Here is a 26382-nt window from a genome sequence, read left to right as displayed (position 1 = left end):
ATCCAGCCAGTAGAAATTCTGGACTCACACTGGGGTCCACAGAGCCATATTTTATATATTATATTACTTTCTTGAGGATGTGCTTAACCAGAATTTGCTGGGATACTGAGCAGTACAAACGAGAAAATAATGTATTTACAGGTTTCTCAAACTTACAGTGTAGCTGATGCAGTGGAACACCAAGTAGCACTGGTGCCTCACTTCTCCTGGGCTGTGGGTTCAGGTATGGGGTCGAATTGTGCTCGGTCTGTGTGGAGTGTGGATATTCTCCACGTGTTCACGAAGGTTTCTTCGCACAGTCCAAATCGATGTGTTTCAGGTGAACTGGTGACTCTAAATGACCTTTTGTGTGTGTTTGTGTGTGTAATTGGCCTGTAATGCACTAGCTGACCATCCAGAGTGTACCCTACCTCACACCCTATGTTTCCAAGATGATTCTGCTTGAACAAGCAGTTATTGATGATGGATGGATGAAATAATAATGAACAATATGATAAAGAAATGACAGAGGGTTATTATAGCTGTTTGCATAGTGAGATACAGACTGTTAAAAATGTATTTAAAGATGTTTAAATTCTCCGCCCCACACTTCAGCTCAGTCTTTTGCACACAAACACATTTCCTTTCTTTCCACAGTTACAAAGTCAGCAAGCACACACACACACACACACACACACACACACACACACACACACACACACACACACACACACACACACATGTGCTTCTGCAGGCCCAGATGGCGGACTTTTCCAGAGATTAACGCACATTTCCTATTCACTGCACACATTCCTGGGCAAATTTGTGTTATGGACTTAAATATTTCTGATTTTTTGCAGGAAGGGCAGTAATCCAATTAGTGGATGCCTTTTGTTTGATTTCCTCCTGCCGTATCATAGGTGCCACAGACTCTTTCCACAGATCTCTTTCCTGGGCGCCGGGGTTCTATCTGAGTGCGTCAGCGAGCGAGGAGACATATTCCGTGTTAATTGGACGCTCAGGGAGATGAGCAATGGTGCTCGCTTAATCAGAAAGGTGTGTGGGGCAGGCAGGGCTCCATTATTTGCGTAATGATAAGAGAAAGAACAGCAGTAAGATTAGCGACATCCTTGCCGCCATTTGGCCTTTTTGAACGTTACGGGGGTGTCTGGCTGCAAACATGGAGATAATGTTGTGCATGATGAAATTAATAACATAGTGAAGTAGCTTTGCTGGTGCACAGTCCCGCTTGGTTCACTTGGTTTTGGTTTCGTAACTGTGTGTATGGATTTTTTCACATATGTATCAATATTCTAATACAGTACACACAATTTTGCAGTCTTAATATTGAGATAAGAATCCACAAGTCACAAGACTTTGAAGAATCATCTAAATTTCTAAATGGCCTCATCTGAGAACACGGAGCAAATCACCGGTCACACTGTAAATGATCCAACTGGAGAAACATGAAATGTAGGTGGAGCAGCAAACTTTATTTGCATTTATCTGACATTTTTCATGAGGTGATTTACAGCGTTGGATTTTCAGCTTTACACAGACACACACAGTCTGAAACCGCAGCGAACTGGAGCCTAATCCTGCAACACAGGATGCAAGGCTGGAGGGGGGAGGGGACACACCCAGGATGGGATGCCAGTCCATCGCAAGGCACCCCAAGCAGGACTCAAACCCTAGACCTGCCAGAGAGTGGGATCCGGTCAAGCCCACTTCACCAAGACACCCAGCGAAGGGGGAGAACCACCCCCCCAGCTTTACACAGCTTTACTCTTTTATACAGCAGGTTAATTTTTACTCGGTTTAGGGTAATACCACTGATGTATGGATGAGTGACCCATTGTAAGTAGTGTATCTAGCAGTCTTAGTCACCTTGGTGAATAACGTGTGTGGGCTGATACTGCATAGAGTTCATTGGAAGATGCTTTTGAGAAAAATGTCTGCTAAATAAATAAATGTGAATGTAAATGTAATACCTTGATCAGGGGTACTACCGTGGAGGTACAGCTGTTTGATAGTTGCCGAGCCCGTGTAGTTTGATATGTCTGCCATATGGTCTCTGTGGGTGTTATGTGGTCCTGTGTCTGACCTTGTCCCCTGTCTGTCTCCACAGGTGGAACGTCCTGGGACTGCAGGGGGCTCTTCTCACTCACCTGGTGGAGCCAGTGTACTTGTACAGCCTGACGGTGGGAAGCCTTCAGCATGTGGGTCACCTTTCGCGTGCAGTGGCCCACAGACTAGGAGGGCTGGGGGGTCTCGGGCGCCTGCCTGCACCCTACCGCTGCCACCGGCCCCTCCTCGCCTGTAAGTCAACCCACTTCCTGTTGCCCTGCCAGCAAAAGCCTGCAGATAAACCCTGGGGCACACGTGTATCTCTTGTCTTTTTTGTAGCACAGTAATGCAGGTGTTCATATCCTGTTAGATGGTATTGTGTTTTTATTTATCTGAAGCTTTTCTCCCAGGTGACGTACAATGTTTTGCTTATACCTGACAGTCTAACACCAGCCTTACAACTATTATTATTTATTACAGCTATACCTGAGACTTTTACAGAACCAAACCCCGGTGAATAAATTAAGAGACGTCGATAATATTAAGAGGCGGTGCAGTGGGTGGTTCCGCTGCTTTAGAACGGCTGAGCTGTCCGGACATAGGTTTGAATCCAGTTCAGTCTGTGTGGAGTTTGCATGTCCCCGTGTTTGTGTAGGTTGCCTCTGTGTGCTCTGGTTTCCTCTCACATTCCAAAGACATGAAGCGGAATGGGTGATGCTAAATTGACAGTAGCGTGAGAATCGGCGAGTGCATGTGTCCCTCCCTTGCAATGGAAGGGTGTTACCCCCAACCTTGGTCCTAGTGATTCCAGGATGGGCTCCCAACCGCTGCAACGCTGCCCAGGACAAGCAGTTAAATGAAAGTTAAGCGTATTGTTCACGATGCAGATATTGCTTCATTCATTCGCTGGGATGGTTCTCTAAAATTTTCAGATATACCTATAATACATTTTTAAAAATTATGTATTATTATTACTTACTAATTGTGCTTTAGTGGTGAACGTGACTTTGGATTTATGAACTAATAAAGTTACCAACAGAGTGTGTTTGTAAAGTGAAGAGCTGGAGCTAAAATGATCAGCTCAAAGTGTCTACCCCTGTGGGCTTTGTGTTTCAGGCCTTTGCCGCGGTCGTCCCTACCATCCAGGAAAATCCCCTGGAACCAGTGTGAACTGGACTGCGGGCGACGCCCAGCCGGAGGTGCTTAACGCCACCACGGGTACGAGAATGGCGTCAGGGAGCCCCTCCCGGCTCTGCAAGCGAGCCCTGTTCACGCGCTGGGCCAAGCTGGTCCACAGGGTGAGTCCCCAGAGCACACGTCACCTGAACAGAATTGCAGTGGAAGACATTTGACCTCGAGAGAGTCCTTTTCCGACCCATCTTTCAGTGCACGGTCACTCTATTCCAAGTCACGCCCCCTAAAGCACCCGCATACACGGTCGCAACACCACACCTCAGCGCATGTGCTTCCAGTACCGGGTGGTTTTGGAGTCAGTCCTTGTGTTGAGCTGCAGTTCCCATTGGAGCCGCTTATTATCGCTCTCTGTTAGCGGGAAAGCAAAGTGCAGATTAATTTGCATAACGTTAGCATGGATTACAGTGTGCAGCGCAGATCGCTGCGTTTCCCAGCCGTTTCAATTCTAATGACAGCTCATAATCGCTTCCACAAGCACTTGAGCGACTTCACATGGAAACCCAAATCACACACGAGATTAAAGGCACTCATCTCTGCACCATTAGTTCTCATGCCTTTGACTGCCTTTGTGGTACAAAAACTGTAATGGACTTAATGTGCTTGTGAAATTTAAATGGCTGGGATGTGGCTGTTGGCAGTGACTTCCAAAAAAAGTCACTGAGCTCCTCCTCCTGGCTCCGCCCTCTTACTGTCACCCACAGCTAAACGGATGTGGCGCTGGACCATGGGAGTCGACACCGCTGCCGTACTGCCAAGCCAAGAGGGCTGCTGAAGTCTACCAGGCTGTGAAGCAGCGATGGGTCAGTGCGCTGCGGGAGGCGGGGCTCGGGACCTGGGTGCGAAAGCCACCTGAGCAAGACCACTTTCTGCTGTGCGTGTGAAGTCTGTTTGTTCGGAGCCAGTGCAACCTGTCTCATGATTAGGCTCTACTCTATACCAAAGGAGGACAGACACGGTTAAAGACTCGAGAGAGCCAGGGATGATGTCGGACCCTGACGGCCATTCCTATGCAGAACCTCACAGCAGCAGCTATTGGACCATCACGTTCCGTGTGCTTGCTACTCTTGGAGTTGTTTGGAGTTGTTGGTTCCTTAACCACTTTCACTTGGGAGGCAATTTTTTGGTTCATTCGGTGGATCAAGGCAGGTCTCACAAAGGGCTCACACCCAGGAACACACACAGCCATTCGCTGAGACCCTGATCATACGAACAGCAGGCAGCGTGTCTTCAGCCTTGACATTGACATTTGGGCTGGTGGTACATGGTTGGGGTCTCACTGTCCATTTTGGATCTGAGTGTGTCCTCACCTGGTATCAGCCCCATTGAAGCCTCCTTCAGAGGATCATCCATCAACACTTGACATTTCAGTCTGGCCGGATCAACATTAATTGTGGCCATTATATGCGGCCCTGTTTGCTTTGCGGCATGCGCGGCACGGGAGAGACCACGTGAAAGCAAGTTTGACTCAGATTGACTTTTAATTTCAATTTGATTCCTTATTGTAATGTACTCAAGCAGGGCTAGGGGTTTTGACTGCTTTGGCCTTTGCATTTAAAGGAGATGCGAACAGAATGCAACAGGACAGTAATGAGCCATTCATTCATTAGGTCATTAGTACCTTAAGTGACATTGACACCTAGTGGCAGCTATTGGAACTATCTTGGCTTTGAAAATCTGTGAGGAAAACAGAAGGGAAAAATTATTCTGACCTTTGCTACCGGGTGACTAATACTAGCAGAGAGGGAAAGGTAATGTGACTGGGACTTAGATGCATCACTCAACTGGCCCAAAGCAAAAGGATAATCTCTAGAGTTCAAACCAGAAAACACAATAAGGTAACAATGGAGTAGCTGTACACTGGTTTGACATGATACAAATGGTCAAGTTATGTTTAATTTCACATTCTTCACTGATATATTTTCCAAAATGTATGGCTGTAGTAGAGTAAAGAGGACCTGCGTTTACAGATGGTAGTACAGAGTACACAAATTAAGAGTAGGGAACCACTAATTCAACTCACGTCCACACTATTTGTAGCTCGTGTCTGGGAGTTGTTGATCAGCAAGACAGGGAACGTTCTACATGTTTGGAGGAAGAATCAGTCAACATTTAGTATAGGTGTTTGTGGAGATGGCAGATTTTTACGTTCAGTGGTTTTAAAATTGAGTTACATTATAACGAAGACTGAAAGTTAAAAATCTTACATTGCTTTTTGTATTTTTAATTTAATACATCTATATCCAGGAGTTTTCCAGAACCTAACTAGAGAATAAATCAAATGACATCTGCTTTTACTGATTGTGACTTAGTGGCAAAAACAAAGACTTTGGAGTTAATTTGATAATTTTCAGTTCAGTTGGGCTTGTTGAGGAGCCAGTCTACTTCAGTCTTCTCTCAGCATTGTCACAGTGTGGGCAGGTTGGTTTCTGAGTTGACGATAAAACATCTATTTCAAAACAATTCTCTTACTTGTCTGAGAATATAATACACTGTCAAGTTTTGACTGACAAACATTTTGAACTCAGTGACTGAATACCAATGAGTTCATTCTATTCAAACAAAGCACTATGTTATGGAAGCAGGATTTATACATTTAAAAGACCAAAAGAGGATGAGAGAAAAAAAAAAAAAATCAAGAAACCTGCTTGAACCCCAACTTTACATCTTGAGCTTTGTGGGATTACCGTCAGAAGTGTGAACCAGTCAGCATAGCAGGTTATTGGAAAACTCATTTGCCAGTCAGACCTTTTTCGCAGTAATCGATCATACATATGTTTTCTTGGTATTTTCACACTCTGAGTTAGATGTCCTTCAGATGAAACTGTGAGCCGTGATCTCCAGTGTCCTCTCTGGACCGGAGGAAGCGTGACCAGGAGCCAGTGGGATCTCTCTCTGCACAGTGGCCACAAGTGATGAAACAGGTTCCGTGGCCAAAGAATTATAAATAATTACTAAAATTTCAGTGTTCACAACATACATGTTCAGATAGAAATTAGAGACCCAGCCAGATTGTTTATGAACTACACCCTCCACTGCTGTTGGTCTGTTTTTCCCCAACATGTTTTTTACCTGCATATTTTTCATACATTTTAAAGCTTTGTCCAGGTCAGGTGTGGAGAAATTGAGAGAAACACTGAGAGAGTAAAGAGCATGTGTAAATACAGTATGTAAAAACAGACTGTGATCTATTACTAGTGAATGTTTTTGTGTTGGTGAACAATAAAATAATTATTAAAAAAAAACAGTTTGCCTCTTCCACTATAGTCTGTTCTAAAGATCGACAGGGTGCAGGGGGTTTTCGGGGTTGACAGCTCACGCACCAGAACCTCAACAGACTGCTCAACACCAGAACCCGCATCATATAATTAGATGAGCCGAATGATGACGCCTCTCAGGTGCGTGCGGAACAGCAGCTGAGGTGGCAAACCACCTCACCAGGTGTCTAAGGCATAAATGAGTGTAAATGAATGCCTATCACAGGTGTTGCAGCTCACATGCCGGAATGAAAGTCACTCACGCTCACACACACACACACACACACACACACACACTGTCTGAAACCACTTATCCCGAGCAGGGGCCCCAGTGAACCGGAGCCTAACCCAGGAACACAAGGCGCAGGGCTGGTGGGTGGGGACACACCCAGGAGAAGGCGCCAGTCCATAGCAAGGCTCCCTAAACAGGACTCGAACCCAAGACCCACCAGAGAGCGTGACCCAGTCAAGCCCACTGTGCCATTGCACCCAGCAAAGGGGAAGAAAACTGCAAATGAAGAGGTGAAAAGAAGGAAGCCAACTGATGGAGGTCAATGAGCTCAGCCACCTGACCAGCGAATGCAGTGAAAATGAACCAAAAGTATATTTTTTAGCGCCAACATTTGTGAACACCACCCATTTCAGCAAGGGGCAAAACACACACACACACAAAATTCAATAGTCATAAGATGGCTTTTCACTCAGGTGGATTTCTGATCTGCAAACCATCAGAGTTACATGCTTATTCACACTTCCGCACGCGCACACACACCTTCCCAGGGTAGTGATAAAACTGGCAAATGTGGAAAAAATATGTCAAGAACTGGTCTTCACTTTAAATTTGAAAAGACAGTGCATTTCTATGAGGGCAAATACTAGAAGACACGCGTGTGATTGAGGCAGGTGAAACTTTTTTTTTGTTTTACACTTTCACGGATCAGACACATCTCGTTTAAAGCGCTGTTGTCTAATACAGCACGACGAAATTGCGCCTTCGGCGGATTACACAACACACAGATGTTGCGGGAACGTTGCGGGAACGTTGTGGGCTCGACTCGGCGCGCGACAACAGGAAGTGGCACCGCGCGGGAAAATAGCACTGGCTAACTAGATAGTCTCGCGAGTACGTGGAGGGTTGAGCCGTCTTTCGGGAGTTTTAAAATAAAATCCAAAATAATTAAGAGGCTGTTGTGAATGAAATATAAACATCTTACAGAACGCGAAACAAGCGTTTCCCAGCAATTTATTCTCCGAAATACACCTAAAATAAGCCTGGACATCTTAGACTGAAGTCACATTATTCACTTCGGTTGTCATCATAGATCAGAAAAATCCAAGGTATAAAGCGGATTTCATAAAGGCAAAACAAGTTTCAAAACCATGAAATGTTTAAGAGAAGCAGCAGCAAACAATAAAAAGCCTGTTTTGGGGGGAACATGTAAACGTGGAGGGCAGGTCAAAAGCAATATGAAATATGTTTAAAATGCGCTGCAATATACTAGTATATAGACCCCGAAAAAGTTCTTTTATTTTAAAAAGCAGCTATTAGCCATGTATAATTGCTTAAGTATCGAAGTGTTAGTTTCCAGAGACTGTATTATACGACTTAAAATCATGAAATAATACTATTGGCCCAATCATGTTAATACCACTGTTATTATACAGTGAGGATCATGTGACATTTCAAACACGTAAGGATTCGTGTGTGTGACAGAGAACTGAATTTTATATCAGGTCACATCCCACTCTGTGCATGAGAAACACTACATGCATTTCACTAGGTTATTAAAACGCTTTTGCTATCCTTACACTAATGTTAATGGTCAAGTTAAGTCTCTTTCTGGGATCATTCGCTAAGTGACCCCCACTCATGATGAATACACATTTTTCAATACAGTGTCATGAATATATTGTTGGTTTTTTTCCTCAGAATGAAATGACACAGAAAGTCCCTGTCCATGAACACACAGTGCAGCCAACACACACACACAGCGAATTGTATATTCCCTCTTAAGGAAATACTTGTTTAAAAAAAGAAACATACGGACATCACCTCTCATATTTCATTTGCGTTTAATATGACTGATTATAGTAATTTTGATGTCTCTGAACTTATTTTGCTTATTGTAGAATGTTACTGTTCGAGACACACCGGACCCCATTAGGTTCAATCCGTCTTCCCCTGAAGGCAGAAGGAAAGTTGATGGGTCTGCTCCGAGTTCACAAGACGATGTGGTGAATCCCGGCGGCATGCTCCCTGTGATACTACAAACCCACAGCAAAACAATACGCTCCAGCTGCCTCCCACCCAGTATCCATGTCCAAGCTGTCAAATGGGACCCATTAAAGCAAATAAACCATCACAAGAGGCTGAGTGGAAGGCATGGTACATTATTTACGTGACAGGAACATATGTATGGAGAGTACTGGAGGTGAAAACAGAAGAATCTCTGCCCTCATCTACAGGCGCAACCACTGAGGAACACCACACAAAGTGATCCCCTAACTTACAAAGTCAGATGGCTCAAAGGGCTACTTTATTTCTGCCCCCCCGCAGACATTGAGTCCTTGCTCGGTGAACACACATCCAAGTGTTCCTGTGGTGGAGAATCTGGATGACGCCCCAGTACAATCCAGATTGAGTCATTTGTCCCAATTCAGAAAGAGAAAGTCTAAAACACCAATCCAGCAGCAACTACATTTCTGGGCATCTACATCGCAACCTGAGCCTGGGGATGTGAATACACAGCATGCAGCTAAAACAGTACAGCAGCTGATTGGTAAGGTTAAAACACAGCAGGGATGTCCTCTTTGACCCACAGAGTTCTGAAAACTGTGTGTGGGAACAGTGTGGGAGAAAAGCTTAAAGGCAAGTTTCAGACCAGTGGTAGGGAAAATCTATGTGTCACAACAGCAGAACAGAGCTGCAGAGTCTATGTGCGCATGTGTGTTTGTGTGTATGAGACAGAGAAATACTTGTGGCAATACAGAGTATAAGTCATCAGCATTGTCACCAACAGCAGCCCTGCAACTCATGTTTTCGCAGTTGCCCCAAGCTGATCCCAACATTTGTCCACACAAGTCCCTGCTGGCTGACCAGGGATCAGTGTCTCACTTCTCTTGCAACAGCGCAGGGATGTTAATGTTCCAGCCGATGGCCTGGCGGTCAAAGCCGCAGCTGAACAGGTTACAGGATGGGTTGTCATCACTCCAGGCTGTGCTGCACGCCATCCTCCGGTGGCCCTGTGGAAGCAGAAGGGGGTGGATGGCCCTCAAGAGTCCCTCCAGGAAGGGATTGCACCAAGGTAATGGACACTAAGGGATGTGTGTGTGTGAGAAAGAGAGAGAGAGAGAGAACCTGTGCTTTACCTGCCGGTTGCTGCGCGGCAGGCGTGCCAGCCGAACTCCATTCATGTCAAACAGTCGAACCTGCCGATTGTCATGCGGCAGAGCGATGATCCTCTGGCCCACAGAGATGCTGATCCTAGAGACAAAAAACAAAGCAATGACAAAGCAATGTCTTCAAAAACCATCCCACCTAAAGAGGATTTATAAATTTAGTTGATGAAGTTTGCAGTAGCTATGAAAGATCTTGGGTGTGAAGCAATATGGTGAGTGTGTTTAGCAGGGGTTTCTAAACCTGGGACCTGCTTCATGGGGTCAGTGAAGTAAAGGCTTTTCCTCTTTCACTAAATAACAGCTAAAAATAAAAATATTACTATGCCATTACTATCTATTACATAAATAATATGTAAATATAGTTTTCAGTGCAATAAATTGCAATATTTTCTCCAGTTTTTTTTATGGATAATTTAGCAGAGAGGTCTTTGGGTTTCATCACATTGGTATAGGAGTTTATGGCCTAGAAAAGGTTGTTAACCTCTTGTGCACAGAAGCAGAAAGGTTGTGTATCTGTACCGCCCATCCCCACACACCGGTTCACGGCAGAGTCTGTGCGGATGGTTGCTATCGGCGACCGCATGTTTTTCAGGTCCCACACCTTCACTGTGCGGTCATCGCTGCCGGACACCACATTGTCCCCCAGGGTAAACACTGCAGATGTCACTGTGCTACAGCAAAAATACATGTCAGCACAAATGTGAACCTGTAACACTCTTCAGCATACAGTTCTTAATGCTCACATTATTTTCATAGTGGAGAAATACTTCATGCTCTTCGCACACTACAGCAGTACAATGAAACAAATGTATTGGTTGCAAGAGGCAACAGAATAAAACACAGTACTGTAAAATTTGCACTGCTGCAAAATGTATGAAAAACATTTTAGAATCAAAAGAATTTCTAAATTTAAATTTTTTGTAAGTTTCAGTTTCAAGCTAAAATGCATCTACTGCAAGACATTCCAAGTCTCTTAGCAGTAATACAGATGCATGTGTAGGTTGTAGTATAGTGAAACATGGTCACAAATAAAGACTCAAATGCGTATAGAATAAAGTATGTGACATGAACTTATTTGGAGAGGAAATTACATCATCTCTAAGGTCAGAGGTTGCAAAAGCTCAAAAAAAGTGAAGACGCAGAATATGTTATTAACTTAAGATTTGTTTTCAAATAGGAAAAACATTCCATAGATAGGTTGCCTCTTCCAATTAACACTCAGGAAATGCTTGCAAAAAGGTGTCTTTGCATCCAATTATTTCCCACAGGAGGTGACAGATCCTAACAGCTGAGTGCACAGACTCCAGCACAGTTCATCACCTGATGATCCCTGGGGGGCCCTGCAGCAAAATCACCTTTCAACACCAAAAAAAAAAAAAGTTTTCGAACTGGATGTAAAAAAAAGAAAGGGGGGGGGGACACAAACCTTGAACCAAATCCTCAAGAAAACCACAGAAGCATTACACTTCTGATTCTGAAGCTGCCATCTCATTAAGAGCATAAGCAACAGGTGGCATGGTGCTTTAGGAGGTGGATAAGAGCCAATAAGGGGCAAGTTCACATGTAGAATTATGCCATGTCACTTCGTGTGAATAAAAGCCAACAGTTTAAAAATATATATCACAATCACCATCAGTAATGAAAATATACCAGAATATGGATATATTGAAGATATACAAAAATGTTAATAAAAAATGTTTAACAGACTAGACTCATCACATTGAACTTTCTTGAGCTTCTGCACAGTCAGTTCACCGGCTCCTCAATTCAATTTACTTAGACTGCAAATCTGTAGAACTGTAACTCATTTTGTTTATATCGCAGAGTCATTTTTTTCGCTACGTCAGATTGATAAAAGGTTTAATGACACAAATGTCCCCCAGTTTAATCAGATGACGATCTGTAAAAAAAATCTCAGATAGCGATAATTTAAAAACCAGACATCATTCATTTTGAGCCACAATAAAATTCTAACTAATTTAAAATTACAATAAAAGTCTCCACAGACTGCCGTTCAATGTTGATTGCAACCGATTCATCCCATAAACATGTCCTGCACTCCTCATCTTGCTATTATTTAGATACTTAGGAACAGCAGACATGGGCTGGAAACACTGGACAGGCCCTGAAGTGAGGTATCCTGTTAGTGTGATCTTTACTACCATCTTTCAGCTCTGAGGGTAGACGCAGCTCACGGTTACCGACACTGAGAAAACAGATAAAGGAAGAAACATGTTAAAAATAAACCCGAAAGGTTTATACCTCCAAAAATTCTGATCTTTACTTTGTAACCCGAAGAGCTAACGCCTAGGCAAAATGTCCTGCAACTAACTAAGAACCGGAATATGGTGGGGACCAAAACTCATAGAATGAAGTGATTCAATAAAACCAGTCCGCATAATTGATGAACAAATAAAAAAATCTGAGCTGTGGCTCAGATGTTGGCGTTCTGGAGAAATGTCATTAAAGTACGAAGATACAGATATGGTGGACCAGGTACATTTGAAGTGTTGCACTGCCCCCTGGGGACAATACTGAGTACTACACCAGCGGCAGAAAAGAAACATCCATCCTCCATCCAATTTCAGTAACTGTTTGTTCTGATCAGGGTTGTGGCAGTCTGGAGCCTATCCCAGAATCACTGGGCACAAGGCTGAGGAGAGTATATACAGTCCATTGCAGGGTAGCCACACACACACACACACACACACACACACACACACACACACACACACCATGGACAATTTTTGAGTCACCAACCCACCTGAAGTGCACGTAGAGCCAATCATCACAGCATAAATGCACACTTCAAGACAGAGCTCTAGTGAGCGTATGGAGGGTACTCACTCTGTGTGACCCTGGAAGACATTGACGGAGTGTATGGCGGGATCCCGGAAATCCCACAGGCGGAAGGTGGTGTCCCTGGAAGAGGTGACAACCAGGCGTTGAGCAGGGTGTGTGCAACAGTGGGTCAGCTCCTGGTCATGACCTGGAAGGAGAATAGAAGAGCAGCGTGGCATCAGGGTTTGAGGCACCCTGATGATCATCATCATAATCATCACCATCATCAGTGGGAAACTGGCTGGAGAGTTGCAACACCTGTCAGTGAGTGCACCAGCTCAGATGTCTCAACATCATACAGGTTGGCAGCACGGTCCCAGGATGCTGTGACCACCTGCTTGCCCCCCACCAGCCAATCAGCGCAGATCACCACTCCCTGGTGGCTCCTTAGGGCTGTAGAGGCCACCCGCAAGGTGGGACAGTCACTGGGGCCGTCAGGGTCCCCGTCAGCTTCATCCTTGTCCGAGAAGTCGATCTCATCTTCACCAGAGGCCTGCCACCAATGAGAGAGCGCACTTAAGGGTCTCGCAGGTCTTTTTGTGAGTGCATTGATTTAGTCTTCAACTTAGCTCCATCTTTACTTTGTCATTTTCCTGGAAGAGCAATCAGTTTGGGACTGGAAAGCAAATCATAAGCAAAATCAGAACTCATTTTGATTCACTTTGGAACCCAACTGAATTCAGATAAACATCCAGCCTCATTCTCACGCTAATCCTTAACCCAAATGAAATTAAGTGATGGTACATTAAGTCTCAGAAAATGGAGCCCCCCCCCCCCCCCCGATTCGGACACTCACCCCAACGTCAACCACGGGCACTGGGGCAGGCAACTGCACCATGTACCTCCAGATATGGGCTGTCTGGTCCCCAGAGGCTGTGGAGACAGAACATCTGGTCAAAAGCTCCAAAGCAGACTCACAGGATTCTGGTCTACACTCTAAATCCTGGTGGGTCACATGGGCTGAATTTCATTCTGCTGTAAAGGAGGGCTTGAGGGGATTGGCCACGTTTCCATACCTGTGAGAGCCATCTGCTCCGTTGGGTGGAACTTGATAGAGTTAACTGTTAAAGTAAACACACAAAAATAAGCACACCAGGCCCACATCATTATGCTCCTGCCACCTTGTACAGTCTCAGGCCACTGCAAAATGTAAATGATGAAGATACACTCCATAAACTCAACAGAAATGTTATGCTGCACTACTGCATCTCACCTGACCCGGCATGGCCAAGATACTTGAGGAGACACTTTCCGGTTTCGATGCTCCAGAGTGCAGCACTGTGGTCTGGAAGGAAAAGTGACACGTCTCAACATCTTTGCATGTAACACATCAGCCATCCACCTGTGCATTTGATCCAGAATGTGCCATTGTAAATCTGTATGAGTATGTACGCTTAACCGTAACTTACCTATACTTTTGTGTCCAACTGGGTAAGCTTCAAGTTTGTATTAATTCAGGGTAAGGACCTTAATCAAGGGTACTACAGCAGGACTGGGATTTGAATCTGGGTCCTTCAAATTACAAGGCAACAGCTCTATCTACTACACCATCTGCTGCCCCTAGATACAGTACGCACCATCCTTGCTGGATCATCGAAACCAAAGCAATACCATGCTTACCCATGAACGTAAAGAGTTAGTGAAAAATAGCCTGCAGGCCAGCATGGCGGCGCTCTACCTGCCGAGGCAGTACCCAGCACCACTGGATGCAGACGGCTCACGCTTACATCCCAGATGCCATCCCGGTGACCCACATACTCCCTCACCAGCTGGCACACAGCTCGTGATGTGGTGGCTTTGAAGCTGGACACAATCTGTGGGATAGGAGATCATGAAAACCTTATGCAAGAAGCCGCTCCCATTTGCAAAGCTACTCAACACTCACACAAAGCCCCTCCCAGGCTGGCAGATGGACTACGCAGAAGGCAGGGTGGGAGCAAGAAGCAGGGGCAGCAACAATAGGAAGTACTTTGATGGGCTTCAGCAAAGTACTTATTCAGTCAATTACAGAAACCACAAAGCAAACGAAGGACCCTGAAATGAAGGCTCGGTCCCTGAACCTGGCTGTTGATGCCGAAGAGAAGCGCCAAGTTCATACTGATAGAATTAAATGTCGATGTTGACAATAGCAGCTCGGAATAAAATACAGAAATACAAATGGACCGTTTGGAGAACGGTTCTAACAGAAAAATGATTTTAAAGGATGAATGGAGGGCTTCAACAAGTGTGGTATTCACATACCATACTAATGGACATTAATGGATTAATGAGGGACTCGCTGGAGCAAACTGTCATTCTGGCAGCCTTGTTTTGGCAGAAACGTTTCAGTACCAGTGAAAACTGTTACTCCAACCCTACGTCTCTTCACACTTATCTGAACATGAGAATTTTATATTTAATCCTGTCTTCAGTGTGCACTGTGATTTTTAATATTTTTTTTAAATGAGCAAAGGAGAACAGATGCATTTGCAAAAACGCCAGCTCCTCAGCTTGAAAACACGACTGAGGCTGGAATTCTCCTCACAGCTTATTTTGTTCATAACTGCTAAATCACTGTGAAAACTAAGTTGCAGTCTCAAAAGATTAACAATACAGATGTCTATAGAATCTAATCTATAAATACATGAACATCTAGGCTACAGCTATAAATTAATAGCTCGTAAAGCTTTAAGATAAACTACAAGTTATATTACAATTGAAAAGCAATTTAAGATTATTAAAAATAAGAACATCACTTCCACAACCTCCTACTCAATGGTGATTGTTGACTGATTCATCTCATAAACATATAAAGTTCCTCATCTTGTTATTGATCCCTGACAGTCTGAACAAAAAAAAAAAAAAAAGAGCTGTAAACACTGTGGAAGTGAGTAGAATTAATGCCTTTATACACCGCTATTACACTTTGATGCAAACAGAAGTTTTAGAAATAAGTGAAGAAAAAGCACGTGAAAGTAAATTAAGAAAACGTTTGGATCCGTGAAAATTTGTAACAAGAGGAACCAGTGCAATTCTGTGTATGGGGTTAAGATCTAGGGGGAGGGGGGGAAAAAAAAAAAAAATAAAAATCTGTTCATCTTCACAAAAGAACAATGACAGGTAACTGCTAAACAGCCACGACAGAAACGTGCTGCAAGAATGATGTGAGGACCACGCCAAAGGTACTGCTGGACATCGTTTCAATCTGATAAGGTCAAACTGCTCTGCGAAATGCACCCAGGAGACATGGAGACTGTTCTGAATATGAGCACTGCACACAAACCCAAATACGAATCGAAAGCAGACCCCCTGCCCCCGCTGTGCAAAATCAATCATCTGCTCGAAGTTGCCGTTTAGCCCGAGAAACATCAACGCAGTTCCGGTTCAACTATTACGCGCAGCCAAGGCACAGCGAGAGGAAAACATCAAGGGCTGGACAGCACAGCGTCTTCCGGTGAAGCCGGGATTCACTAGACTCGTTTCAGTGTAACTGAGGCTGCTCCTGCTACATCAAACCGCTAAAGCTAATGTAAGGGTTAGCCTATAGGGTGAGCCTCGCACTACATCTGCTCATATGCTAATGCTCCAGGCTACGTAGAGCACACCGAGGCTGCCTCCATTGCATGTTTTTGCAGTGGAAAAGCCATATTGTTGCTTGTTTTACACCGGTGAAAATGCTTCCACATTTTTTCAAAAGGAAGAAACATGGCAGAGACAACTGGCAACTATTTTTATAGCAATAAATATTAATTCCACGGAATTACACTGAAATACAGGTTATGAATTCGCTAATGGAGCAAAATATTACAAATATACATTTTACTAATATTATGAATTTACTCAATTTATTGCATAGGTTTTAACACTAATGCAGGTGTTAAAAACCATAGAAAGAAAGCACAGGAATTACAGGTTGTGTTGTGGCCCATGGTTGCGCTGTGTGAAGGCAGCTGGACGACGTTCACAAAGGTGAAAACAGCAAAAATGTGACTTGACACGTCTGTTCCAGACGGCCATGCAGAACAGACCGGACCGTGGTAATTCACAACCGAGGCACGGCAGCCCCCCCCCGCACGAGACGCACACCTGAGAAACGGGTGGCACGCGTGACTCCCGGGGGAGATGGGCGGGCCACCTGTTTCCTGGGTGCTCACCGTCACGTTCCTGAGCTGCCTCTGAACGAAAACCACCTTTTTTAGCCAAGGCAGACTGAATGCACAAGCCAAGGCTGCGTTAGACAACTCTGGATTAGTAGCTTTGGTTGTCTGCTTTAATATCATTAAATAAAAAAAGAAGATTCCACACATATGAATCGGAGGGTCTCGGGGGTGGTGCACCAGCCCCGTTGCCGGGCTGTTCATGCATACTGGAACACGTGGAACGATCCGTCGATCCGTTACCCATGAGTCTCCCCACAACTCCCAGTTTCCCACACTGAAGTTGCGAGGTCCACCTACTTTGCCGTGGAAAGAATTTGATCGCTATATCACAAGTGAAAGAAGAAAGCATTTTAAATCCATAAGCACTCATTTCAACCGTTCATTAAAAGAAGCAAGTCAGCCCCCTACTGTCAAACACAAAACCCTTCCCTGGCAGTCGAGGTATTTCACTTGAGCAATTTACAAGCAGTACTAATTTAATTCATATTTTATGAACCAGACTGGTGCACCTCTATGTGTTCATTAATTACACTGGCTCCTCAACTTACAAACACAACTGGGACTAGAAGTCTTTTTGAAATTTATGCCCATAACTCAGGTCACTTTCACCTGCCAAAACAAGTCTAATTATACAGCTATCCCCTGATTGACTTATGGATTAGACTCTGTAAACACCTCAGATTAAGTTACAATAAATACTTTGTAATACTTTATTATTTTTATTAACTTTGAACCTCATTAAAATTTAAACTTCAATGAAAATTGTGTCATCTAAAACTCTTACTCAGTGCCAGCTGTTGACCGATTCGCCCCATAAACATGTGAAACATTCCCAGTCTATTACTGATCAGTGACATTGATTTTAAAAAAAAAAAAAAAAAAAAAAAAAAAAAAAAAAAAAAAAAAAAAAAAAAAAAGACAGCTGTAAACACTGTGGAAGTGAGATGAATTAATCACAGAGGTCCCACACTCCTACTCTGTTTGGGTGCTCAGTACTGCCACCTATTGGCTCAGAGGAGAAACAGGCTGCATTTGCTACTGCAGCTGGCAAATTTGTAACCTGACAACTTGTAACTTGAGGAGCCAGGGTATCTCTGACTCAAGAAAAATATCATCATTTTCTGATTAAACTGAATTATATAGCTGATTAAAGGGCCTTTGCTCCAGAATGCAACATAAAAAAAATTAAGATTCAAGAGTTCGTCATATGTACAGTTAAGTCTGTTACACTGTACAAGAAATATGGAGTAACACTGACTTATTTTTAAGCAAACCTTAATACTGAAATCCAGCTTTGTAGCCACACACATAATTTTAATGAAAAACGCTAATGAGTTAAATGCTTAATCTGAGGTATTAAAATGTCTTTACCTTACTTGTGGATGCTTTGTATGTGGTCTTCAGTTTCTGAGAGAGTTGACTCGTACTGTGGCTGGCTGTTTAAACGGGGCAGAAGATATTTTGCGTTACCAAATAAAGTGTTAATTAAAAAAAATGAAAAAAATGAAAAAACAGACCTGAAGAGTCAAAGCACGTAGCACAAGCTGAGGCGCAAGAATGAATTCAGTTCTCATCCCCGCACCTTTGGTTTTCAGAGCCCCCTTGGCCAAATCAACCCCATCAATGGTCTGTCCATCGGCAGCCAAACGTTCATTCAGTGTTTCTATTTCTCGGCGCACTGAGGAAGAAAACAAGAAAAAAAAAAAAAAAATTTAACCACATCAAAAAAACAAAAAGGCTTCTGTAAATACTCACAAAATTACTAAGGTAAATGTTAAATTTGAGCATTCATCTGATGCTTCTCTTCAAAGCAAATTAACGATGTGAAGCTTATACACCAAGATACTTGCTATGATTTACCCATTTGTAGAGCAGGGTAATTTTACCTTATTGATTCAGGGTAAGTACCCTGATCAAGAATATAACAGCAGTAGTGGGATTCAAACCTATGTCCTTTGACTGTATGATGATTGCTCTGAACAATACTTTGTCTGCTGTCCGCAGCATAACATTGCTGTTATCACCTCTGCGGCCACTCTGAAGCATACGGTACCGCAGTAATACTCACATTCAATGTTTTCAATGTAGAGGTTTTCAAACTCTCTCTCAATCTGACTGAAGAGGTCCAACAGATTGCTCCTGAGCGACATGGGCAGCTTAGAGTCCTGAACACATGGAGAGGGGAGTAAACACACACAGTCCTGAGAAAAAGGGCCATTTTATTATTAATTAATTTTTGTAACTCTTTTCTCCAAGACAACGATGTTAAGTTTGACATTTACAGTAACTTACCCATTTACACAGCAGAGAATTTTTACTGTAACAATTCAGGGTAAGTATCTTGATCAAGGGCACTACAGCAGGAGGTGGGATTCAAACCCAGGCCCCTAAAATTGCAAAGCGATGGCTCTAACGACTATGCCATCTGCTGCCCACACTAGACTACAGTTCTTTATGTGCAGGTTACCACAGCTCTAAAGTGTGGCTTGTTAGCATATTATGGTACTTGGCATTAGTGCAGCAGTTTATTTAAAATTCAGACAAAACAAACACACAACTGAAGTTAATCCCCAGGTCAGGCTGGTGCTGGGGAGCCTGAGAATTAGCCTAAGGAATGAGGAGACAACGGACGTCATTGTCCCGGTTTTATCCTGCAAAGCCGAAAACAATAAAACGGTTGTGGAACAAGGTGTGAACTAAACTAGATGCGAGAGATTATAAAAATGGCTGTTTGAGGATTCTGGGAGGAGATGAATTCATTACAAGTGTTCACAACGTGGGGGGCGTGGTGGCATAGGGGGTTGGACCAAGTCCTGCTCTCCAATGGGTCTCGGGTCCGAGTCCTGCTCGGGGTGCCTTGCAATGGACTGGCGTCCCGTCCTGGGTGTGTCCCCTCCCCCTCTGGCCTTACGCCCTGTGTTGCCAGGTTAGGCTCTGGCTCACCACAACCCCACTCGGGACAAGTGGCTTCAACCAGCGTGTGTGTGTGTGTGTGTGTGTGTGTGTGTGTGTGTGTGTGTGTGTTCACAAGTGTAGAGCGTGACACTGTGTCCGATACGGTCAAAGTGCTGACGCAAGTGAGGTTCAATAACAGGGGAGAATATCTAGTCACTGCAGGTGGCACTGGTAGAAGGATGCTGTATGTTACTGACACACACACACACACACACACACACACACACACTAAAGGGTAAAACTAAAAGTCACCAGTTCACCTAAAACACGTCTTTGGACTGCGGGAGGAAAATTCTGTGGAAACCCCACGCAGACAGAGCCAGATTTTATCCCATGTCCAAAACCCACAGCTCAAAGGTGGTGAGGCACCAGTGCTACTCACTGTACCACCCACCTGGAAACATTTCCAGCCACTAATTTCAGCATTGTCTCTTTATCTTACTCTCCAGATGGCTGAAGGACCCACTGATGTCATCTATGGACAAGTTACACAAGTACGAGAGAGGGAATAAATGTGCTGCTGTGCTCATCATTATTCACCAGCGTGGTTCCACAGAGACTTCATCGCTTCATCAACTTAGCTCACAGTCAAAAGGCAGGTGCACATCCACAGTGGACCAAGTTGTGACATCTCCCATTGCAGTCTTTGGGGTTGGCATTCCTTCACAAACACACACCTTAACCACAATACCACCATGGGGTCCTCCCTGCTCAAAAGTGACAGTTGCAGGGCCTCCATTCCAGCACAGATCATGCAAAATTTATGATAAAAATCCTACGCCTATTGATCATTTCTGAAAATACAAGGCTTTTATTTTAAAGGCATGTATAATTACAAATAAAGACGCATGAGATCAACGCTGTGAGTGGGAGGCTGCAGCTTCATGACTGAGCAGGATGAGCAATTTATCCATAAAAATACACAGGACGAGAAGCGCATGAGAGACTACATCTTTGGGCACTGGCTTGGGGCGCCAAGTATGGAGAATCAGCTTGAACCTGTAGCCAAGAAACAATGGCGTGGGGTCTGAAGGATCTCTGTGTGACTCTGCAGCCAAAACACTGATTTCCCACAAGATCTCATGTTTACCTCTTTATACACCTGGCCTTGGGATGGGGTCCCTACTTAAGGGTCAAACCTGTAAACTTCCTGGCCACAAGTCCTGCTCTTTAAAGTTTTCCTACCTTCTTATGTAAATGCAGTTGGGTTGATACATTAAGAAACCATTTGTTATACAGTGCTGCTTGAAAGTATTCAAACCCTTTATATCCCTTGGTTTCACCACAAAAATCCTTATTTAATGAGAACCAGTCTTTCTCACCTGACATAATGGGTGTTACTGCCAGTTTTAAAATGACCAGATCCATATATTTCTTTAGAGGAAATCATGCTTGCAGTACAAAAACAGAAGTAGTGCAGGTGCAAAAACAAGTGAATAAGTAGAACAGTGAATAAGTAATATTTTATACAATAATGACAGCAGAGTTCTCAAACTTTCTAGCAGCACTGTATGACCACAATCTTCAGAAGTTTTTATATTTTACATATAAATGAAAAAAGACACAAATGTGTTATAATTACAGTTCTTTGAAAGAACATGCCTTCCTGTTTAGCTTAGGAAACCTGCCTTGTTGGAGGATGGAAAACAGTTGCTATGGCTACCATTATGCACATGCCATAATTGTGTTGCAAACAAAGACAATCATGGAAGGAGGGAAAAAAAAAAGATTTCCATATGAAATGTCCTTTTAAATGATGCAGTTTAGAAGAATGTAAAGCATCTGCAGGAATCAGGCTACAGTCTGTTCATTTATTTAAAAAGAAAAAAATCTTTAAAATGTGGTTACCAAAGTGAACTTATACATCTATTTTCAGAATAACTAAAATCTCACTCTGCTGAAATGATAAATATTCAGATTGTTTCAGTGGGTCTGCATCAGAATGTAAAAGCTGGAATGCTGACAAATTTACAATGCAGCCTAGATTTCAAATGAACATGTGCAGTCATAATAATGATAATTCATACATTATACAGTATATATGCTACAAACCATATAATAAAAGATAACTCATACCACATTTGAATGTGCATTAAGATTCCATTGTTGGCACCAAACCCCTAAACAGAGTTATACTTTGCACTGACAACAAAGTGTCACACCTATTGTCATTTCCTTGGCTGTGCTCATACTTCTTAGATACTCTCACAAGCCCCTCTACACAACGGCACAGTATTTATTGGATTCTTTCAACCTGTGTGACCTCAGATTTACTCTATTTTAATACTGGATTTTACATTTACATTTATTCATTTAACTGATGCTTTTCTCCAAAGTGCACAAACACACACATTGACTGAAACTGCTTGTCCCAAGCGGGGTTGCGGCAAGCCGGAGCCTAACCTGGCAACACAGGGTGCAAGGCCGGAGGGGGAGGGGGGACACCCAGGACGGGACGCTAGTCCGTCGCAGGGCACCCCAAGCGGGACTCAAACCCCAGACCCGCCAGAGAGCAGGTACAGGCCAAATCCGCTGCACCACCGTGCCCTCACGTTTCGCCAAAGCGACTTACAGTATTAAGGTTACAATTATTTACCCATTTATACAGCTGGGTAATTTTACTGGAGCAATTTAGGGTAAGTACCTTGCTCAGGGGTACTACAGGTAGAGGATCCAAAGGCAGTAGATCTAACCACTACACTGCCAGCTGTGCTGTGTTTTTAATGTTGGTCTGACATATTAAATGTGAGTGATGCACCAACCACATCAAACTACTTTTATGTGCTAAAGTACTTGGCAAATGAAGTATTATCATATAAAATCAGCTTGTAGAGTAGTGGTTAGTGCTGCTGCCTTTGGAAGCAAAGGTTGCGGGTTCGACTCTCACCTCCCTCTGTAGTACCTGTAAGGAAGGTGCTTAAACTAAATTGCTCCAGTAAAATTATCCAGCTGTATGAATTGGTAAATAATTAAAAGTACTGTAACATTATAAGTGGTTCTGGAGACGTGTCAGCTAAATGAAGAAATGTAATTCATTTGATTGACATCTTCCTCCAAAGTGCCTTATGAGGTTTGGACATGAAGCCAATATCACTGCTTTAGCTTTTCCGCAATAGAGGCATTTTATTGTGTTAACTCTAGGTAAGTACCGGGTTCTACTGCAAGAGGTGGAATTCGAACCCGGCCCGGGTCCTTTCAAGACGACCACTAACCACTACGCCCCCTCCCGTCACCACTGCCGCATCTACAGTCTTTGCTCGCCTTGGTGACACAGGCAGTAATGACAAAGCTGAAAAGTGCACTGGAAGCCAAAGTTCATATTTGCGCGTGTTTCGGGAGGACACACAGCCCGGATTACAGTGGTGCTGATCCGCTGCGATCCCCACGCGCTCAACAACAGGCGCTTTCTTCATAAATCATACACAGGAGATTTGACACGATTATAATAATCGGTACTTGGCAGATGCTTTCATGCAAATGGGCATATATTTGCCTTGGACAGATTAACGGAGCTCAGCCTCAGGTGTGGCTCTCGGGCAGGTGATCTCCCCCAGTCCCCGACCCGTCCCGTCACCCCTCACCTGTGTGTCCAGAGCGTCCCTGTGCGACCCCGAGCGCTCCTGCTCCGCGCTGTTCGTCCGGCGGATCGACAGGCTGTGCGACTTGCGCTTCTGCTTCGGCTGTCTGCCGACTCCCCCAGCGCCGCCACCGCCACCGCCGCTGCCTTCCACCGGCATGATCGCTCCTCAATCAATGCGCTCCAAAAACAAAAATCAAATTCATTATAAAAAAAACACATGCGCGCGCACAAAACTCCTACGCAGAAGCACCTCAATACACATCAAGCATTTTCAGTCACGCGTCCGCTTCGTTCTCCCACCACCAGCAGCCTTCATGTGGAGATATTCGTAACATCTCACTCTTACAGTGTTTTATTATTGCTCATTCATGCGACTCTCCTCCTAAGCGAACTGCGATACCTGGTCCGACAGCACTACAGCAAGAGGGGGTCAAACCCGGGTCCTCTGATTGCAAGGTGACTGACGGCTCTAACTACTACGCCACCTGCAGCTCCAAGAGAGCAGTGTGAGCACACAGGATGAGTAATGCCCTCGAGAAAAATACCACAAAAGAAAGCCACTTTGTTTTAGAATTCACAGATTCCGTCACAGCGCAGAGAGTGTAGCTGTTAACCTGAAGGTTGTGCGTTCGAGCCTCACTTCCCGCTACAGCTGCTCTAGAGGTGAGGAAACAACACACCTCGAATTCTGACGTGTCAAAATTCAACAGTATGTAAATGGCTCCGATAACATAAGCTGATTTTAATGAAACTTGGGTGAGCTAAGCAATGCTGTATCATGAGCGCCGCGCTTTCCGCTGTTATGACATCACGATGCGTCAGAAAACTATTAATAATAAATCATCAGCAGTACGCTACGCAGTGGGTTGATGATGGTGATAATAATAATTTGCACAGGGGCGAAGGGGGGGGGACACGCAAGGCACCGCAACAAGGAGGTCTTGAACCCCAGACCCGCCCCACAACTGGCACCAGCTGAACCCACCGCTCCACCATGCCCCCCTAGCTACAATAATAATAATAATAATAATAATAATAATAATACCGCTATGGCGGACGAGACATATCTTGGTGAACTGGGAAATCAAGTTAAGATGCAGCTACAACGCTATTATCAGTTGTAAAACGGACTTAAGTCTTTTAATCTAGAATGCCCAGGAGAGGTGGGCAGCCACAGACACTTGGACCCCCCCCCCCCCAGAGGTTTCTTTTTTTTTCTTCCTTTACTTTCAGTTGGGAATTTTTTTTTTTTGTTCCTTTCCTCCGTGGCCAGCAGGCTTACTTATAGCTTTAATATACATGGAAAATCTGTTACTCTAGCATATAATAAACTATCTTATTTATTTGTCTTATCCCTTTGTTCAGCGCTGTGTCGCTGTGTGAGAAGAGTGCTCTATAAAAATAGATTGAGTTGAATTATCATTATTATATAGTTGGGCATTTTACTGGAGTAATTCAAGGGTAATGCCTTAGTCAAGGGCAATGCAACAGAAAAAAAAAAGCTGCAAAAGAAATTCTCTCAAAAAGAAAAAATATCCCTCATGTTCTGACAACAGACTGTATTCATAGTTCCACCTAGAAGACTGAAACCTAAAAGTCACAAGGTTAAATTAAGGTGATGTACAATAGAATGTGGTGCAAGAAGGAGGAATGGAACTTGTAACCTTAAATTAATGTTATCGATTCATGTCCTTAGAGACAGGCAAATTTAAATTTAAATAAACAGTAATACTACTACTACTACTACTACTAATAATAATATATAATCCACTAAGTACTTGTTGAGTTTATTTATTATAGTAGTATTATCATGTTCCCTCTAGACACCTGGTAAATAGGACGCATCATCACACTATATATAAGCCCGTCCTCTTCTGTCCTTCAGACCAGCTGGCACGAGCCGCGGGGGGGGGGATCGGACATCTCGTCCAAGACCGCAGTGTTGCTGCTCAGAAAAGACCCCTACTGCGCGACACACACACACACACGTAATGACAGTGAATCTTGACGTAAATCTTCTCACGACTTTTCACACAGGACAGGACTGGACCTGGAGCGGAGCGGAGCGCAGAAAAGCGAATTTAGAGCGTGTGGCCACAGGCAGATTACAGAAAGCTCGTTACCATAATAAGCCACCTCTGCTTCAGACACCTGGGAAATCCCACAACAAGCTCATCAGGTGACACATCAGCGATATGCACGCAGCCTATTTGTACCCGGATGGTATCCTGCTCGCACCCTATGATCTTCACCATGTTTTCACTCTGCTTTGTCCCTCTGTGAAAGTGCGCGCGCTGCCCTCCCCACGCTGTGTCACGCAGGAAAAACGGAGCATCCTTTGCTCCGCTGTGTCCGACGGCGCGCATAATAATATTACCTCACCTGTGAACTCCTAAGTGCGCAGATGAGAGCGCGCGGCAGCCGCGGGACGCCGAGGCGGACCGGTCTTCGAGGGGGGTACCATTCTCTCGCGGGGACCAGCAGTGTGGTCCCGATCTCTCCGTCTGTCAGCTCGCCTGTCCCCGTGTCCTGGGCTGTCAGGATGACCGGGACGACATGCCCTCTCCACATCCGGGCATCCACCACGCGCCGGTGTTAAAGGGTGCCTCTGGTGGGGGCGGGGGCCACGCGCTCTGCAAAGACGCTCCAAGATTAAAAGACCCGCGACACGCAAAGACCTACAAGTAACGAAGACCCACAATATGGAGAACGGACGAACGGTCCGCAAAGGCGCGTCACCTGGAAAGATCAGTGAAAGCGAAGACCCACACTCGCGTGGGTTCATTTTTTTCCTCCCGGTCTTGCCTAGCGCTTTCCAGTACCCTTTATGTAAACACTCTTTTCTTTAAATTATGTAAACACATGGACAATAACGTAACCGTTTTTTTTTCTGAAAATCATTTTTTGGGAGATTCGTGTTTATTACCCATATATTTACTTTTTTTCAGTACCAACTATATTTAAAAAAATCCAT

The 26382-nt window shown here is 44.1% G+C and overlaps 2 protein-coding genes across 3 annotated transcripts in view; one reads left to right on the top strand and one right to left on the bottom strand.

Annotated features, from left to right (window-relative positions):
• LOC108937572 (double-stranded RNA-specific editase B2-like) overlaps window positions 1–6743 on the top strand; it is a 57736-nt gene extending 50993 nt beyond the window's left edge. Inside the window, exons 8-10 of the mRNA XM_029253622.1 lie at window positions 2108–2298; window positions 3163–3344; window positions 3942–6743. Coding sequence (XP_029109455.1) covers window positions 2108–2298; window positions 3163–3344; window positions 3942–4121 — 553 coding nt within the window. The 3' untranslated portion in view covers window positions 4122–6743. The remainder of the gene's footprint in view (window positions 1–2107; window positions 2299–3162; window positions 3345–3941) is intronic.
• A 267-nt stretch (window positions 6744–7010) lies between these two features.
• On the bottom strand, window positions 7011–26075 carry LOC108937791 (WD repeat-containing protein 37-like). Of its 2 annotated transcripts, none has more exons than XM_018757952.2 (14): window positions 25786–26075; window positions 23410–23586; window positions 18942–19038; window positions 18456–18551; window positions 18245–18309; window positions 14413–14548; window positions 13948–14019; window positions 13751–13795; window positions 13531–13607; window positions 12993–13227; window positions 12741–12882; window positions 10430–10564; window positions 9864–9978; window positions 7011–9737 (listed from the first exon to the last, which is right to left on the bottom strand). In XM_018757952.2, the coding sequence occupies exons 2-14, from the start codon at window positions 23563–23565 to the stop codon at window positions 9606–9608; spliced, it is 1503 nt and encodes a 500-aa protein (XP_018613468.1). In that variant the 5' UTR covers window positions 23566–23586; window positions 25786–26075; the 3' UTR covers window positions 7011–9605. The 2 variants fall into 2 exon arrangements, with proteins under 2 accessions (XP_018613468.1, XP_018613467.1); XM_018757951.2 differs by having other exon boundaries at window positions 7012–9737; window positions 25791–26072.
• Window positions 26076–26382: the final 307 nt, after the last annotated feature.

This window comes from Scleropages formosus, chromosome 7 (assembly GCF_900964775.1).
Source record: "Scleropages formosus chromosome 7, fSclFor1.1, whole genome shotgun sequence".
Lineage (NCBI taxonomy): Eukaryota > Metazoa > Chordata > Actinopteri > Osteoglossiformes > Osteoglossidae > Scleropages > Scleropages formosus.
This window is presented reverse-complemented; position numbering and strand designations above follow the sequence as displayed.